This window comes from Pseudorasbora parva, chromosome 18, assembly GCF_024679245.1.
Source record: "Pseudorasbora parva isolate DD20220531a chromosome 18, ASM2467924v1, whole genome shotgun sequence".
Taxonomy (NCBI): Eukaryota; Metazoa; Chordata; class Actinopteri; order Cypriniformes; family Gobionidae; genus Pseudorasbora; species Pseudorasbora parva.
In genome coordinates, this window is record NC_090189.1 from 21,471,844 (window position 1) to 21,488,897 (window position 17,054).

At 37.5% G+C, this 17,054-nt stretch overlaps 1 protein-coding gene across 6 annotated transcripts in view; it reads right to left on the reverse strand.

Annotated features, from left to right (window-relative positions):
• Positions 1-17,054, reverse strand: part of ncam1a (neural cell adhesion molecule 1a) — a 274,586-nt gene that overhangs the window by 45,790 nt on the left and 211,742 nt on the right. For all 6 annotated transcript variants that reach the window (XM_067424257.1, XM_067424256.1, XM_067424258.1 and 3 more), the window contains 4 exons: positions 13,652-13,802; positions 11,168-11,352; positions 8,535-8,631; positions 7,232-7,399 (listed from right to left, as the gene is read on the reverse strand). In XM_067424257.1, the coding sequence (XP_067280358.1) occupies positions 7,232-7,399; positions 8,535-8,631; positions 11,168-11,352; positions 13,652-13,802 (601 nt within the window). The remainder of the gene's footprint in view (positions 1-7,231; positions 7,400-8,534; positions 8,632-11,167; positions 11,353-13,651; positions 13,803-17,054) is intronic.

Genomic DNA, 17,054 nt, shown 5'->3' on the forward strand with positions numbered 1-17,054 from the left:
GAAATAGAAAAATAAAATACACATGGGACAAGTGGTGAGTGAAACAATGAATAATGGGTTATTCTACTTCTGAGAAAGTCTGCAGGACTTTTTGTGGGTAGACCTGTGGGCAAAGATAGTGTGTGGGCCAAGTCATCACTTTTCTATCATTTTCCCAAAAGACCCTGCAAAGCATTTTGAGTTTCAGTTTTGTTGTGAAATACATTTTAGTTGGATCTTAAAACAATTACTCAATGCAAGTCATTATTCAGAAGTTTTCCAAATTTTTTTTGCATAAAACACCCATTAGTTCTGGTTCTCTAATTACATTGGACAAAAATAACTGGTCACATTTTGTCTAAAATATGAATATCCAGATATTAAAGGGATAGTTCACCCAAAAATGAAAATTAGCCCAAGTCATCCTAGGTGTATATGACATTCTTCTTTCAGACGAATATAAGTTGAGTTATATTAAAAAAGCCCTGGCTAATCCAAGCTTTATAATGGCAGTAACTGCTGCTCTGTTTTTGAAGTCCATAAAAATGCGTCTGTCCATCAAATAACATGCTTCACGCGGCTGTGGGAGGTTAATAAAGGCCTTCTGAAGCAAATCGTTTCTTTTGTGTAAGAAAAATATCTATATTTAAAACGTTTTGAATTAAAGTTCCGGCCGATCGCAGGCCTTGGAAAAGTGTTGAAAGTGCCTTACCAGAGTTAAAGATGCGTACGTGACGTCTGATGAGCGTAACTGGTCACGTAAGCCTTTGAAATGCAGAGGCACTTTCAACACTTTTTCCATTAACTGAATATGGAAGGCGATCGGCCAAAATAAAGTATATAAATATGTATATTTTTTTAAAGGTGCCCTAGAATGAAAAATTGTATTAACCTTGCCATAGTTAAATAAAAAGAGTTCAGTACACTGAAGTCTCAAACACAATTGCCTCCTACTTCATATGTAAATCTTGTTTGTGAAAAACACCACGGAAAAACAGACAATTTTCAACATAACGCCACATGTGATGCAATCGCTGGGATCCTTAATATGTATGCCCCTAAAATTTGCATGTCAGCCAATGTTCATTGTCAGACGGAACTGCGCAGTGCACAGCCGTCGGGAGTTCAGCAGATAAACAAGCGTCACGTGAGGATAGCGAAAATGGCAGGATACCGCAACAGTTTAATTCAAAGTTGTTCGTTTGCTCGGCCCATTTCACCACGGAGAGTTCTAAACTGGGGCAATATAGCAGGATTCACTCAGCGTTTCAAACTGAAGAAAGGGCCGAGTCCAACCATATTCCTGCAAACAGTAAGTAGTGATTTTATCCACTTCTTGACTGTCAAACCCATTTCAGATTAAATTGAAGGTTTTTTAGTAAGACATCATTATGATAATATCCCCTGTGTTGTCTAGATTCAACGCAAGATGCTAATATTGGACATTCCAAGTAGATCACACAACAGTTTGTCAAATGACAAGGTTAATATTATTTCCTGCCAGTGTTGTCATAAAATACAACAGTAGATATGTATGTCGATCTCTTTTGACGAATTGAAATCTAAATTAGCCTATATTTCATCATTAAAGCTACACTGTGTAACTTTTTTAGTTTATTCTTAGCTAAAACACTTAGTTCTTTCAAAAATATATGTGCTCATTAATGTATATTTACTTCTTTCAAGGTATAAAGTATTCTCGTAAGTTTATAATATGCCATTGAAAATACATACGGGTGAGGGGTTCGAATGCTGGTCGCCATGTTGCCCCTCCATCTTGAAAGTACATTAGCCAAAGAGGGACATACCCATAAATTCAAGCTTCGCCCTTTCGCGTTTTAACACTCGATGGCACCGTGTTGAATGTGAAGAGGGGGATTGCCATGTTAATCTTGGACTAAATCGGCCACCGTAGGAGTTAAAACGAAATCAGAACGGAGAGGAACAGAAACTATTATTCACTGGATGGTCATACACCTTTACACCGCTAGAAGGGGGGAAATATCACACAGTGTAGCTTTAACACATAACTCAGAAGCTAACTATGTTTACTACTACTGTTTAGTTGCTTACAGATCGCTCAGTCGATCATTGTAGCTAACGTCACCTTCACCACCATCTAAGTTGAAACAACAGTCATTTGACAAGGCTTCTAGTCAATTTGTTAAATAAATATATATTTTTGAGAACTGAAGTATGATTATTTTGCAGCGGGTGAGTAGTAAACATGACACTGACTATTTTAAGTGGCTTCTTCATTACTTTGTTTGGCTAAATAAATCTACTTTTAAATCAGTACTCTACTGTCAAACTGTAACGTTACTGTAAACAACATATTTACGCGATAACCAGTTCAGTTCGTGATTCAAAGTTCAGAAGCTATCATTGTAAAATCATTGCCATGATGGATGGTAGGCTATAGATGTGTTAGATGTGAGCAGTAATGGAGTGAAACAGCCAATCAGAGCAGAACTCTGCATTAATATTCACGACCCTTCCAAATAAGGCAAAAACAGAGGATTACATCCTAGGTGCAATTTCTAGGGTTTGAAATGGACCTGTAAAACCGTATCTGGACAATTTTTCCCCTTAAATAAGCCACATACCCTCTATTTAGATATCAGAGAACAATTTAAAATATTGTTTCAAATCATTCCAGGGCCCCTTTAATTACATAAATGAATCAATTCACTTTCAAAGGCATTTATTAACCTCCCGGAGCCATGTGGAGCAAGTTATTTGACGGACAGATGCATTTTTAAGGACTTAAAAACAGAGCAGCAGTCAATGCCATTATAAAGCTTGGATTAGCCAGGTCTTTTTTAAAGGTCCCATTCTTCGAGTGTTTTCGAAGCTTTGATTATGTTTACAGTGTGCAATATAACACGAGTTCATGTTCCGCGTGTAAAAAAACACAGTATTTTTCACAAAATTTACTTATCTGTACAGCGCTGTTTCCTCTGTCCTAAAAACGGTCTGATGATTTCCTTGTTCTATGAAGTCTCTCCTTCAGAAATACGTAACGAGTTCTGATTGGGCCAGCGCTTCCCGTGTTGTGATTGGACAGCAGCTTAGCGCACTTTGCCCGGAAAGGTCCCGCCTCTTATCATAACGGGGAGATGCAAGCACTGAATGCACACTCTTCTCCACGTGGGAGAGCAACAAGAACACGCCCCCTTTTTTGCGTGTGCTTGTGGGCGGAGGGTTAGTCAACAAACGGTTCTATAGTGACGTCATTACATTCCTCCACTTCCTGCTGTAGTCCAAACCGGCCGTACGCTGTAGGCTTTGAAAGGGAACTTCTGTTAAATAAAATATCTCTCTTGGCATTGAACTTTGAGCTTTATAATTTTACAGGTATTATTTATGCACTAATAGCAACATTACACACTAACTAAAGTTTGAAAGATGGCATCGCAAAGAACGGGACCTTTAATATAACAACTTTTATTCTTCTGAAAAAAGAACGTTATATATACACCTAGGATGACTTGAGGGCGAGTAAATCCTGGGCTAATTAAAATTTTGGGGTAAACTAACCCCAACTTTTATACCAGGGCTTGACTGGTAATCGGGCATATTGGCATTTTCCCGGTGGGCGGACACACTTTGGGGCCGATACATTATTTATTTATTATTTGCCACAGACAGGCCTGTCATGCAGGGACAGAGGCCAATTAGTTTGTCTTCTGAATTGACAGGCCAAAGCGAGATAGACCTACCCTCCTCCATATTCATAGACTGTGTCCATAATAGGTGCTGGGTTTTTTTTAGCTAATAGGAAACTGAAAAAGGTGAATAACCACACAGCGCTGCCGCTGGCGAACGTCACTGCGTTTCTGCTGCTCTATGAAGTGATGAACGGCACTTTGAATTTTGTTTTATACAATCGTGTGATATGGCATGTAAATACATGACGAAGTAAATTGGAAAACGGCAATACACACAACTACAAACTTGTCACTCTAGCACAACCATAATTTACCTACTAACAGTGAAGAAATATGGTGTTTTGGCAGAAATGTATTCATTAAAAATGTTGCCATTTTATTACTTATATTAAATATTGCAGAATATAAATCACTTTTATAGAGGCTGTTTTTAGATTTTCTACATGTGTTTACAATATTTTTTTATTTATTACAAATTCAATAGTTTATTATTATTTATTGATTTTTGAAACCATAATCCCCATGGTAATAAGGAGCATGCTTTTACCTGTGACTACCGTGATTTTACAGTTAAATGAAACTAGCCTACAGGTAAACTCAGTTAAAATGTCATTTGGGTAATTAAAGGATAATTCATCAAAACAGCTTTAAAGCCTGGATCCCATGGATTAAGGACAAAGCTTTTTTCTCTTTAAATGTTTTATAAACTTTTTAATGGATCTAATGAAATTTAATTAAATGTAATTTCAATGAGAACCTCATGAAAGATAGATATCAGTGTCTTACATAAATTAGGTGTTAAATCTTGAAAAATATGATTGTTTTTAAAGGCGTAAAAAGGAGATAGTTTACTCACCCTAATGTCATTCCAAACCTGAATGAATTTCTCTTTGTAACATAAAATACAAATATTTGAGTCTGTTTTTGTCCATACAATATCAAATAGTAGCCTTACCAAAATGGTTTGGTTGCCAACATTCTTCAAACTATCTTCTTTTGTTTTTCACAGATGAGAGAAAGTCACACAGGTTTGGAATGAGAGTAAGTAAATGATGACAACATTTAAAAGCAGTAAATTTTCTTTACTACATCCTAGCTCAAAATCATTGCTTTACTGCCAAGTGCATTTATGTGTGACAAAAGTGCATTTGCAGTAAATTCAATAAAATCCATCATTATCTGTCCCTGTCCTAGTTTTATTTATTTACACTAATTTAAGGCTCTATTCCCAGCAAAATCATTCACGGGAACTTATGGGCCAGATAGGCTGGGTTTGCCAGGGATGAATTTTAGCCCCAGCCCTGACTTATATACTATTTAATATACATTTAGAAAAATGTCTTGCACACAAATGCTGCATTTACTGTTCAAAAAGTTTGTAAAATTATAATTCTGTGTAATTGAAAATACATTTTCATTCTAATATGCTGATTTGCTGCTTAGTTTACATTTCATATTATAATCACAGCAAAATAAAACTGTTGTGATGCTTATGTTTTTGTAAAAAATGTGATTTTTCTTTTCTTTGATGGATATAAAGCTCAAAATTGCAGCATTTATTTTAATCTTTCATAACATTATAAAACATTATAAGTCTTTACTGTCCCTTTTGATCAATTTAACACATCCTTGTGGAACAAAAGAATACAAATAAATTGTACTGGCCCCGATCTTTTGAAATGTAGTGTATGTACAGGACTGTTTAAAGAACAATGGCAGTCATGCTGCAATAGCATGTATTAGGTCAGTATTAGCTCACTGTTCATCACTATTTTTTAGTTATGTTATGAAATATGAAATGTAGTTCATAGTTTTCCATAATATCACCCACAATTTAACCTTAAAAGTTCTCCATTTGAACAATTGCAAAAGAATGTGTTTTTGATATAATACATCAATCATTCATCAACAATGACCAGAAATGTTCTGTTTGTGATTTTTTTTGTACTCATTCAGTCAGGAACCTTGTGTTTGAGACTGTATCATATGCCAGTCTAATGCATTAGAGACTGACTGACAAAAGGTTGAGTGATCAAAAAGACATTGGCTGAGCAGGGGTTTGTGTGTGTGTAGGTGGCTGGTAGACTGATTCGTGAAAGGCTGCGTTCGTGTATGTGTGTCTTGTTCTGACGCATGTCCCAAGGAGGTCTGGCAGAGCGAACGGCTGTCAGCAGTGAGCAAACTGACATCTCTCCCCCTCCCCGCCACCCCGAGAGACAGACAGTACCCACAGACAAACAGAGCACATGTCAGGCTGTGACAACTGCTCAGAGCACTCTTATTTAGCATTCAAGTGAACCCTGTCCCTTTCTCACATTCGCACATTCTATTTTTGGTCAACTCTGCTATGTGTTTCATGCTCGCAAAGCAATATCGCCAATGAAAGGGTTTTTATGGCAGTGGGGAAGGTTATTATGCCACAATTTGAAATGGCTAGCAGCTGCGGATAGTGTTTAGTTATTATATTGAAGGAGGCTGGCTGTTTGTGCGTCATAGAAACTGCTGTTTTCTTCTTTAAGTGCAAGACAGCATCTTAGCTGGACGTGAAGCGACAAATTGACAAGAATAAAAGCTCTTCCTTGTTATTCAAACTTTCTGTCCTAACTAGCTGCAACATTTTCAGATACCTCAGAGAGGCTGATTGTGTCATTTAAGAAACATCAGATATCACACAACTTTATGGAAGCCCGTTTCCATCTGGCAGTCAGGTTAATTTGCAACTACATATCTCGCAATTGCGAACTGACTTCAATGTAAAAATACAACTTTGTAATTGTTGCTGAATTTCTGACAAAGCCACCATATTCAAACATGTAACAATATTTGGCCATTGAGACTTTCTTGAAGCTGCAACGTTGTATTTCACAATGTGATTTTATATCTAGCAATTGCGACTTTGATGTGTATAACTGTATTTTGCATTGTGAATTTATATTTCAAAACTGTGACTGTTACTTTTAACTGTTAGTTTGTATTTCGCAGTGTCTTTGTCTTGCATTGTGACTTATAATGTGACTTTTGTGTGATCTCACAATTGAGAATTTTATTAATCCTACTTGACTTCGTAACGTGACTTTATATCTCAGAATTATGAACTTAAGTCGCACAGTGTGACTTAATATCTCGAAATGCACCTTCTTACTTTGAAAATTCTTATTTTAAATTGCACAATTTACTCTTAGGCGGAATCAATCTTCGGCACAAATTGCTCAAGGAAAGCAACAAAAGGGCAATATGGAGTACATATGGAGTGCGAGAAAGTATGCACACCGTATTATTGGCTGTGGTTTTATTTCACAGCATTTTTGCTTTCAGCAGAGACAGAAAATTGCAGAAATCTTCCCTGCTTCAAGACATTCAAATTTACTCAGTTACTCAGTTAAAACCCCTATCCTAATACGACTATCTAAGAATCTGTTGTAACTTCGGTACAAAACAATGCTATAAAAACAAGACCTTCATACAAATGAGAAAAAACTTTTATGTCCTCCCAAAGGCCTCATTTATCTTGCTTTTCTCTCTTCATTGCTTACAGTTCGGAGTAAATGTTATTATAGCACGTGTGTGTGTTGGATACTTACCATCCTCAACGTCATACTCTCTGTAAGTCCAGTCTTGGCCTGCTATCCTCCATTCAGCCTTGTACTTAAGGATAGGCACTCCTCCCATGGAGGCAGGCTCATCAAACTCCACCATTGCTGTGCTGGAATAAGGCTCCACGCGCTCGATAGAGGGGGCCGAAGGCACATCTAGAGAACACACACACACACACACTTATAAGCACACACTGGAATATAACTAGTGTACTGCTCTGCACACACAAACAGGGCACCACAAAAATGTGAGTGAGGCAATAGACAAACTGAAACAATGAAAAATTGTTATGGGCTTGGGGAATGGTTCACCAAGGGAACTGTTATTGCAGTGGCCAGTACAGTTTTTCCCTGAAGCACGACAAAAATATCTTTCAGACAAACCAAAATATTGTTTAAAGTGGTCATATCATGAGGAAATACATTTTCTTTGAACTTCTGAGATAGAAGACTTTGAAGTACTATGAAAACATACTGTAACTTTTAGATACAAACCTACAGAATCTAAGCTATAAAAAGGGTTGTTTTGAACTTCAGCAACCTTCGGACAATGGACAGATACATAAATGGGAAAACTACTGTATTCAAACTAGATTTAAACACTGCCCCAAACAGACTGCGATTAACTTTAGGGTTTTCAAAGGACAAATACACTACAAAAATATTTACTAACAGTATAATTCAACCTACTGTATTTATGACTCTTTTAAAATGAATGTCACAGTTCCCAGTAGTCAATACCCAGTAAAATATGCTTTAAGAGAAATGTGACTGTATTGCACAATAAAAACTGTGGTTGTGGGGGTGTGGTGGCTCTAAAGCATGTGAGGTAGAAAAGAGGCGTCATTCCTGCACTGCCTCATCGCATTGAGACTAAATAATCACCTCACTGCCTTCCACACCATTTCACATCTGCCCCACTTTACAGAGCACCAAAAATATCAGAGGCAGCATCGCATTTAACCGTCGAATCTGCAGCCTGAAAATTATACCCTGCTGTTTTTATTACCCAAGAGTCTCAGCCTAAAAAATACGAGCGTAAGCTCTGATCTAAAGCTAAAACATCTCAGTCTGGGGGAGATTTACCTTTTGAGCACCTTGTGTATTATGAACGGTACCATGGGGGATTTTAGAAGTGGTTTTCCTGTGTTAAGAAACCCTTTGTGAGAAATGATTTGTGAACAGCTAATAAGAGCCTCAAGAATGACGACAATTTGTGTTTGATAGTGATTTTACCATGTTTCATAAGTGTAATGTCATTTTGTTCAACATCCTCTGAACATTCACAAACCTGCTTGAACCAAAATGAATTCCTTTGACTCTGTGCCGATGACATTAGTAGCCGTACAGTTGTAATTGCCAAAGTCGTTCTGGGACTCCGGAGTGACCTGTCAGAGAAAAAAAGACATGTCAAGGCACCACTTCTCTTCTGACTTAGCTAGCATGACATAGACATAAGCTGGTTAAGGGAAGCTCATTGCCTTGACAATAGCAGTGACCTACTATTCTGCACTGCTGGCATTCAACTTCCTCGATAATTATTGTGTGACAGAGAGAGGGGCGAGAGAGAGAGAGAGAGAGAGAGAGAGAGAGAGAGAGAGAGAGAGAGAGAGAGAGAGAGAGAGAGAGAGAGAGAGAGAGAGAGAGAGAGAGAGAGAGAGAGAGAGAGAGAGAGAGAGAGAGAGAGAGAGGGGGCAGGACAGAGTAATGTTTATATTAGCTTCAACAGCAAAATGTGCCATGAGACAGTGACAAAGAATATCTCAAGATTCACAAAACGGTCAAAAATAAACTCACATGCTGTTGTGTACGGTATATCTTAAACCACCTTATTGAGAACAGAGCCATGAGACAGAGCCCTGCTCAGTATTTGTGGGAGTGTATAATAGTATTGCAGGTTTATGTCATTTAGAAAGTGTAAATCATGAACTGGCTTTTTACATTTTTTATGCTATTGTCTGAGGTCAACTAATGAAGTTTGTGCGTTTTTTACATTTAAAAACATCATAACTAATAAGTAATAGGCTATTTTCTACACTGGTTTTTAGGCTCTCTCCTGAACGCTGGGTTTTGACGGGCATGCCGCACTGGAGACTTGGAAGTAAACGCCCACAGCTAGGATTAGATGGTTGGACGGTCTTTCTCAAACAAACACAATGATTTATTTCTCATCCACCTATGATTGAAAGGAATTTTTGTATTACATGAACCGCCCGATCGATGGATTTAAGCAAGAACCGCACGCACATACAGACAGACCTCTTCGACATGTTTATTGCTGCTAGCTAGGGCAATCCGAACACCTCCATGAGTTGGTGGACGGGGCTACTGAATAACACGTGGTTTTGTCGCGCGATGATGTAAGGATGAAGAACACGATAATTTTCTGGGCCTGGTGTCTATAAAAGCTTTTCTTTGACTAACAAGGAAGTTTTCAGCTCTGAAACTTACAGGATATTTACAGGATACAGGATACTTATAGTCTATGAACTTTTATATATCAAAAGCTCAAGGGAAAGTTGATTTCTCAATTTATCACCCCTTTAAGACCAGCAAATATTACAGTTTTTCATATTTAAATTTTTGTATTGAAAGGATGGTAAATACTTGTAAAAAGTACCAGCGATCACATTGCATACCATAAAACTAGCCTGTTGCCCATCTGAATTGCATAACAATTAAGCTCTCCATCTCACAGTGAAAACCATGTTGCCTACCAAAATTTCATTAACAGTAGAAGTGAAATCTGGGTACCGTTTTAAAGTTTTGAAATCAAGTACGGGGTAAGTTTGGTCCCGACAGCGTGGCTAACATGACAGTCATGTGGCTGTTAGGTAAGCTTTTTATTTGTAAGAGTCTTTTTGCATTCGTGATCTTCTAACATTACACTCCGGCACAACCTATTTCTTGGCCCGCTTGTTTTACACGTATTTGGCACCACCTATCATTGCGGGTGTATTATTGATGTAAAAGTATAGACCCTGAAAACAAGACAAACCGTGTTTTTCAAATGCATTTCTAAGAAGAAATTGTATTCTTATATTCGGAATAATACAGTATATTCATAATTATTTATAAAAATATAAAATCTGTAAATATTTGACTGTGACAAATAGGAAAGCATTTCTAGAATGGTGGTATGATATTCCTAAAGCTTTCTAAAAACAGTTAAATGGAAAGTGGCTCCTTCCACATTTGCATATAAATCTGCATATTCAATGTAATCCTGTAATCGATTCGCTGCAGGGCTTGCCAATCAAACTTCAACATACATAGTTTCCTGTGATTGCGATTACTATACAAAAAGATTTAGGCAGACTTTGTGCAGCATTAAAAAGTCACTTTATATTTGCTGCTTATATGTTAATTTAACTATTATAATGCTGTGATCTGACCTCAAAAAGCCTCTACGTAATACTTTCTTTATTTAGATGCAACAGATGAAATATTACAATGTGCTGTGCAAGACTCTAAAAACAATAAGCTCCATGCTGGTCATTCACAATATGCTGTTATACAGAAAGCAACTCAATCATTGTAATTTATGTTAGCGGTCAGTAATGCAAGACCAAAATCAAAAAGTCAAGCTATGAAGAACTGAAATGACATGAATTATTCTGCCACACAATAAAAACAAGTCATTATATTCTCAGCACTTGTGGGCTGATATGGGTGTGTAGATGTGTATACTAACACTATTTTGTACATAAATGAAGAACAAAGGTTACGGGAAAGAAAAAAAACAGTAATTATTGTGTTTTTTCAATGCAGTATTGGCAGGCACTATTGCTATGATTTAATATGTGCTGAAGTATACTGAAAATGAGCTCAGAAAGCAATTATTAGTGTCAAGCATCTCTTTAGTGTTGAAACTTTAATGAGGGGGCATCTAAAGGCTGATGGGTTGGAGTAGTGATGCTGTACCTCTAGGAAGCTGACAGTGGGAGTGTTGTAGATCTTGACGTTGGTGGTATTAGCGCTAGGCAGCATCAGGCCGTCACGGAACCACGAAACGGAAGCCCCCGGGTGAGCGAGGGCCTCGCAGGTGATGTTAGCCGGATTACCTTCCCAGGTGAACACCGCCGCAGGGCCCTGGATCTTTGGAGCATCTGTAATTATACACAGTGTCAGCAAAGTGCAACCAGCATAAGGACTGTTATAGAGAAAGACCGTGAATATGATGGCTTCCAGCTGGCATACATTAACCAACATCGCCTCAACTGCCTTTCACAATTGCTATTTCTGATATCTGCCATTACAGACCAGGCGGTAGATCTAGTATATTGTCTGTTCTGAGTGTTCCTTCCCTGATGTTCACCTTGGCTAACTAGACTTTCCACTCCAGGACTGATACATGCAGTTGAGTAATCAAATTTCCCATAAAGCTGTTCTGATAAGACACATATCCACTCAAATCTTATCGCTATCTCAGGACCACAGGCTGCAACACCGCTGCTTAGATAATCTGGACCCCCCCAAAACATAATGTCTCCCTTTGGATGAAACAGGCAATGAAATCTTATCACAACAGTGGTTGAAATTAATATTGGGAAACGTAAGCCTCCAAGTGATTTCATGTGCAATTTTAGGGAAATACATTTTTATTGTGTATGTAAGTAAACAGCAAAACTTTGCATAAAGATGCTTACTTCGAAATTGCTAGAATAAACAGTCTTTCCTACTGGCTGTCAGCCCAAGACTCCATTTTCACTGTGAGGCTGAGCTCTATTTCAATAAAACAACAGACATACAACCAAGCAAAAGAAGAAAAAAAACTCTTTCAAATGTAAACTTGAAGTAAAAAGTGGACACAACGAAATGTAGAGTCACGTTTTACCTCTAAACACAGAACAAGAGACTCCATACTCAGAAAGTGTCTGAGTATGGGAGTGAACAATCTCATCTAGGATCATTTGAAGCAGACAAAGCACCTTTTCTTATCGCTAATTACTGTGAAACGCTCCATGCACTCAACCAAGAAGCTGATTACTCACAAACCGAGCTGTGGCAAACCGCATTTCCACACAATTTCTATCAATTGCACATTGTGATGCTATCTCAGGAACGGGAGAAGATTTTTTGGGGCAAGAAAAATTAATCCAATTACACTTTCATTGCACTTCAAGCTTCACTCTCACCCACTTTTCTGAATTAGATTGTGGGAATGCTTTAAAATGCACAAGCAGATGAAAATAACTTTAAAGCTAGCTTTACTGTAATTCTCTACCTGGCAAATGGCACAAAAGTGCACTCAGCCAACTGTAGTAAACATAATCTGATAAAATAAGCGTTTGCTCTGAAAATTGAGTTTTAAGAATGTGAAGATGGCAGTATTTCATTTCATATGAAGCGCTCTGACTGTATAAAAAAATAAGCCCAAAAGCTATAAAAATGCATTTGAGTTTTTGGTGGAAATTGACTTTAATTCGTTTGAAACAGACACATAAAAAGCCCTGAAACTATCAATTCCTATCAGTTTCTTTTGTTATAAACTCAAACAAGAAGGAAAAAAGGCTGATTGTTTCATAGAATAACAATTCAATGAATAACATTTGTGAATATTCTGCTAGATAGATCATTTCCATGCCGTTTAAGCTGTTTGTTTGGCTGGTCTGGGGTGAGTTTAGCTGGAGGAAGTCAGGACCCTCACAGGCTATGTTCACACTGTCAGTCCAAATCCGATTATTTTTGTGTTTTTCGATTGGAATCAGATCTAAATCATTGTCTGTACACACTGTGTATCGCAACTAATCAAATCTGCATTGGTGCATATCTGCATTTGGCAAAGACATTGCATTAGTAGTCATATGGCAAAAACAACAACAGCAGCAATGTGGAAGGGTTTTGTCTTATTTACAACGTGAAAATGTGTTCTCACCGCACTGGACAGCTGTCATCTCGTCTTAAAATTCAACGTGTCTCTATTATAATGTAATTTTCTACTCGACCGGCACTTTGCAACAACACAAACTTGTTTCTGCAGCAACCTTCAGCATGTTTACTCTAACAACGTCTGACATGTTTACAGTTTACGCAGCATGAGAAAGTCCCATAAACCATGCAAAATCAGATTACAGCGGTCAGACAGAAACAGATTTTCAGAAACGCGGCTTGAATAGGCTTTCGAACCACATGTGGTTTCAGTCAAACGCATTTCATGTGAATTGTTTCCGTTCACACTTGCTAGATATGATAGGATTCCAATCGGATATGCACAAAATCATATATGGACTAATCAAGGCCATAGGTCCAGCATCCAAAACACAGTTTCCAGTCCTGCTTTCAGCAGGAAAGTGGCCAAAAAAAGACCAAAGGAACATTAAAAAACACAATTTGTCCACTTCATTAAGCTTTGACACATTTCCCTGAACACAAAGGACAAAGAAAGAAGTTTAGTGTTTAGCTTACAGCGCACTTCCAGGTACATGCTCTGGATGTCCTGACCAATGGAGTTGCGGGCAGTGCAGAGGTACTGGCCGGCATCGGTGAACTGCACGTACTTTAGAGTCAGAGAGGACACGCGGGCATCACTGCGCACAATCACGTTGCCATCCAGACTCTAGGGGAAAAAAAAGAAAATAGAGTGTGAGAGTAAGAAAAAGATACAATGCAAGGAAATTAGTCGAATTTAAACCTAAATGGCAGTGCTAGAGGCACAAAGGGGTGCTTTAAAAGTTATAGTTCACCCAAAAATGAAACGAAAATGAAAAATGTCAATTTTCTCACCCTCATGTTGGCTCCAAACCTGTATGACATTCTTATACGGCATGAAACACAAAACATGGCATTCTGAAGAAGCTTCAGAACAGGCATAAACGAACCATAAAAGTATTGTAAAAGTAGTCAATTTAAACTTCTATATATTCCAAGTTATTTGAGATGAGAAACCGACTAAAATGTGAGATTTTCCAATAGAATTGTGACATTCACCTCTTAATGAAAGGATCAAAAATCATTCAACTGATTCACTGAAAAGATCTGACTCGAAAGAATGATTCAATCAAACCAAGAAAAGGTTTTCTTGTGAATAACAACTTTAGGCATGTCATAGATGTTTAGAAAAAAAAAGATGAGAAAATGACGACATTTCTTCAGGTTTTTTTCTATCATTCCTTCACACAACTACAGATGCCAGTTGAAGGGAAGAGGGACGGTATTTCTTTGTTTCAGCCTCTGTCTAAGGGCTCTGGGGGGTATTTTGGGAGACAGTGAGGCAGGGATCAATAATGAAGTGGACCACACAGCAGGGGCCATTTTAAAGCCTTTTCTCCTCAAAGCCTATTTAAACAGCACAGCTGGGAAAATCTGCTAACAGTTTTCTTCTTCGGGCTCCATCCCGCACACAAGCGCACGCTCTTTAGCTCGTTCAGGATTTACTCTGCTGTCCATCCCTGGTTACTATGGTGATCCGAGATCCTATGGTTGGAGGGGCTTTGAATTCAGCAATCAATGGTAGTTCCAGCTGTTACAATGAAAACCCGGCATGCGTTTCATCACTGCTCTGTGTTGTTTGCATTTCAAAGCCTTTCTTGCTTTATTTCATAGTAGTTTTTAAAAAGCAACTAAAAGGCCCTTCTGATCAGCTTCCAAAAGGAACGAATTCACATCTTTACCCCACTAATTCTTTCATATTATTAAACATGCAGCTTTTATGACCTCATGCTTATTGAGAACCACATGGAATATTTGTACTTTTAAAAGTTCATTTGTTACACCACATAACCATTTAAAATGAAGTCAAAGAAAAAATAGTTTAAAAAGGAAATGGTGACAAGTTACAGGCCCTTATTTAATATATACAGTTTCCAATTAAAACCCTAAGATGCCACAAATTCTTGCATTTTTTTGTTAGTTTTTCATGAAATGTAAGAAAAGTTGTTTTCTCAAGAGCATGACTATATGATAGTCATGATAAGGAGAATGTTTTATGTCTTATTTGAAGTCGGTTGTTTCTTATTTTGCACCACAAAGTTAAAATGGAGGTCTCACAAGTGTTATTAATTTAATCAAGAAATGTGTCCATGACCATGACACTACCCATAAGTTCCCTTTCGAAAGGACGCAGCGTCTTGTTCGCTATTCTCAGGGAACAGAGGTCACATACGTAACCTGAGATGTTATCCCTAAAATCAGAGGGGAATGATCGATGAATAACACTAAGGTAGAAGCACCTAACCCTGGATGTAAGCCTAAACTTAGTCTCGCATAGCCAGACGTTCAGACTAATGGAAGAAGGTCTGGACTCTGTCGCAGCTTTCATTGGCCAAGGACCGCCTAAGAGGACTTTTGACTAACATGTAACACAACCAATCACAGTTCGTTTTGTTCCGCGTCATGTTTAGCGCGGTGAAAAAGTCAATGTCCCTTACAGACCAGCGTGCATCTATAAATTATTAATTCAAGAACGTTGTGCAAGTTAAGTTTACTGCAACAATGGAGCCACAAACTTCACATACTTTTAAAACCCCGCCGTTTAGTTGATCCTGGTAAGCGCTCATTGTCACAGTAAACACAACGGCATTCCTCTTCCACAAGGGAGTTTGGCCACACCGGCATTTGTTTCCAGGCGGACCGTTAAAGAACACAACACACGTCTTGCAGATATCCTGTTCAACCAATCATATGACGACTTCGAAACTCCTGAAGTGTTTCCAGATAAGTGTGCCATATGCATCAGTCAGGCAATGGTCCGTGGGTGTCACGCCTGAGGATATCTATCTATCTATCTATCTATCTATCTATCTATCTATCTATCTATCTATCTATCTATCTATCTATCTATCTATCTATCTATCTATCTATCTATCTATCTATCTATCTATCTATCTATCTATCTATCTATCTATCTATCTATCTATCTATCTATCTATCTATCTATCTATCTATCTATCTATCTATCTAAGTCCACGGTTCAATACATACCTCAGTTTTTAACCACAGTTTTTCGGTTCGGTTTTTTTGCTATTCTATTCTTAGGTGACAGGAACATAAAAAGGTTAAGGAGAATTTTTTTTATATTACAATACTCTTTATTTTACGTATAAGACTTGAAAACCCTTACTTAAACTTAAAACTTTACTTTAAAAAACTCTTGTACACATTCCCAGTGCATATGATTAGATATTTGCTCATATCAGCACGTAGACTCACAGGCGCACTAAAACAGAGCCGAAATAAACTGAGAGAAATATTTCAAACGGAGAGAAATTGAAATAATTAATTAAATGCAAAACCAAAAAAAAAAAAAAAAAAAACGCAATTCACCAGCATGTATTGAACTGTGAATGCCATACCGAACGTTTCGATATTATATTGAGTATTGTGGCATCCCTAATATATATATATATATATATATATATATATATATATATATGTATATATATATATGTATATATATATATGTATATATATATATATATATATATATATATATATATATATATATATATATATATATATATTTGGCTACACATTTACAGTTAACTCTTTCCCTGCCAAACATGTAATTTTCCGTTATTTGTGAGAAAACGCTTCCCACCAAACCGAATTTTCACTGTTAGACGCTAGGGGGCGCTATTACACATCTTCTAAATAAGTACTGAATCTCCTCAAAACAGACGTAAGGAAGACACAGTAAAGCAAGTAAAACAAGCGATTGTAAATAAGCAGATGCATATGCAAAATAACGTGATCATCAACATTAAACAGCATATAAATCAAAACTGCCTATAATGTTACTGAATAAAATGCTGACTCAAGACAAATTACAGGACTGTGCAAGCATTAGAGGTGTTGATGGACTCAGGTGTCA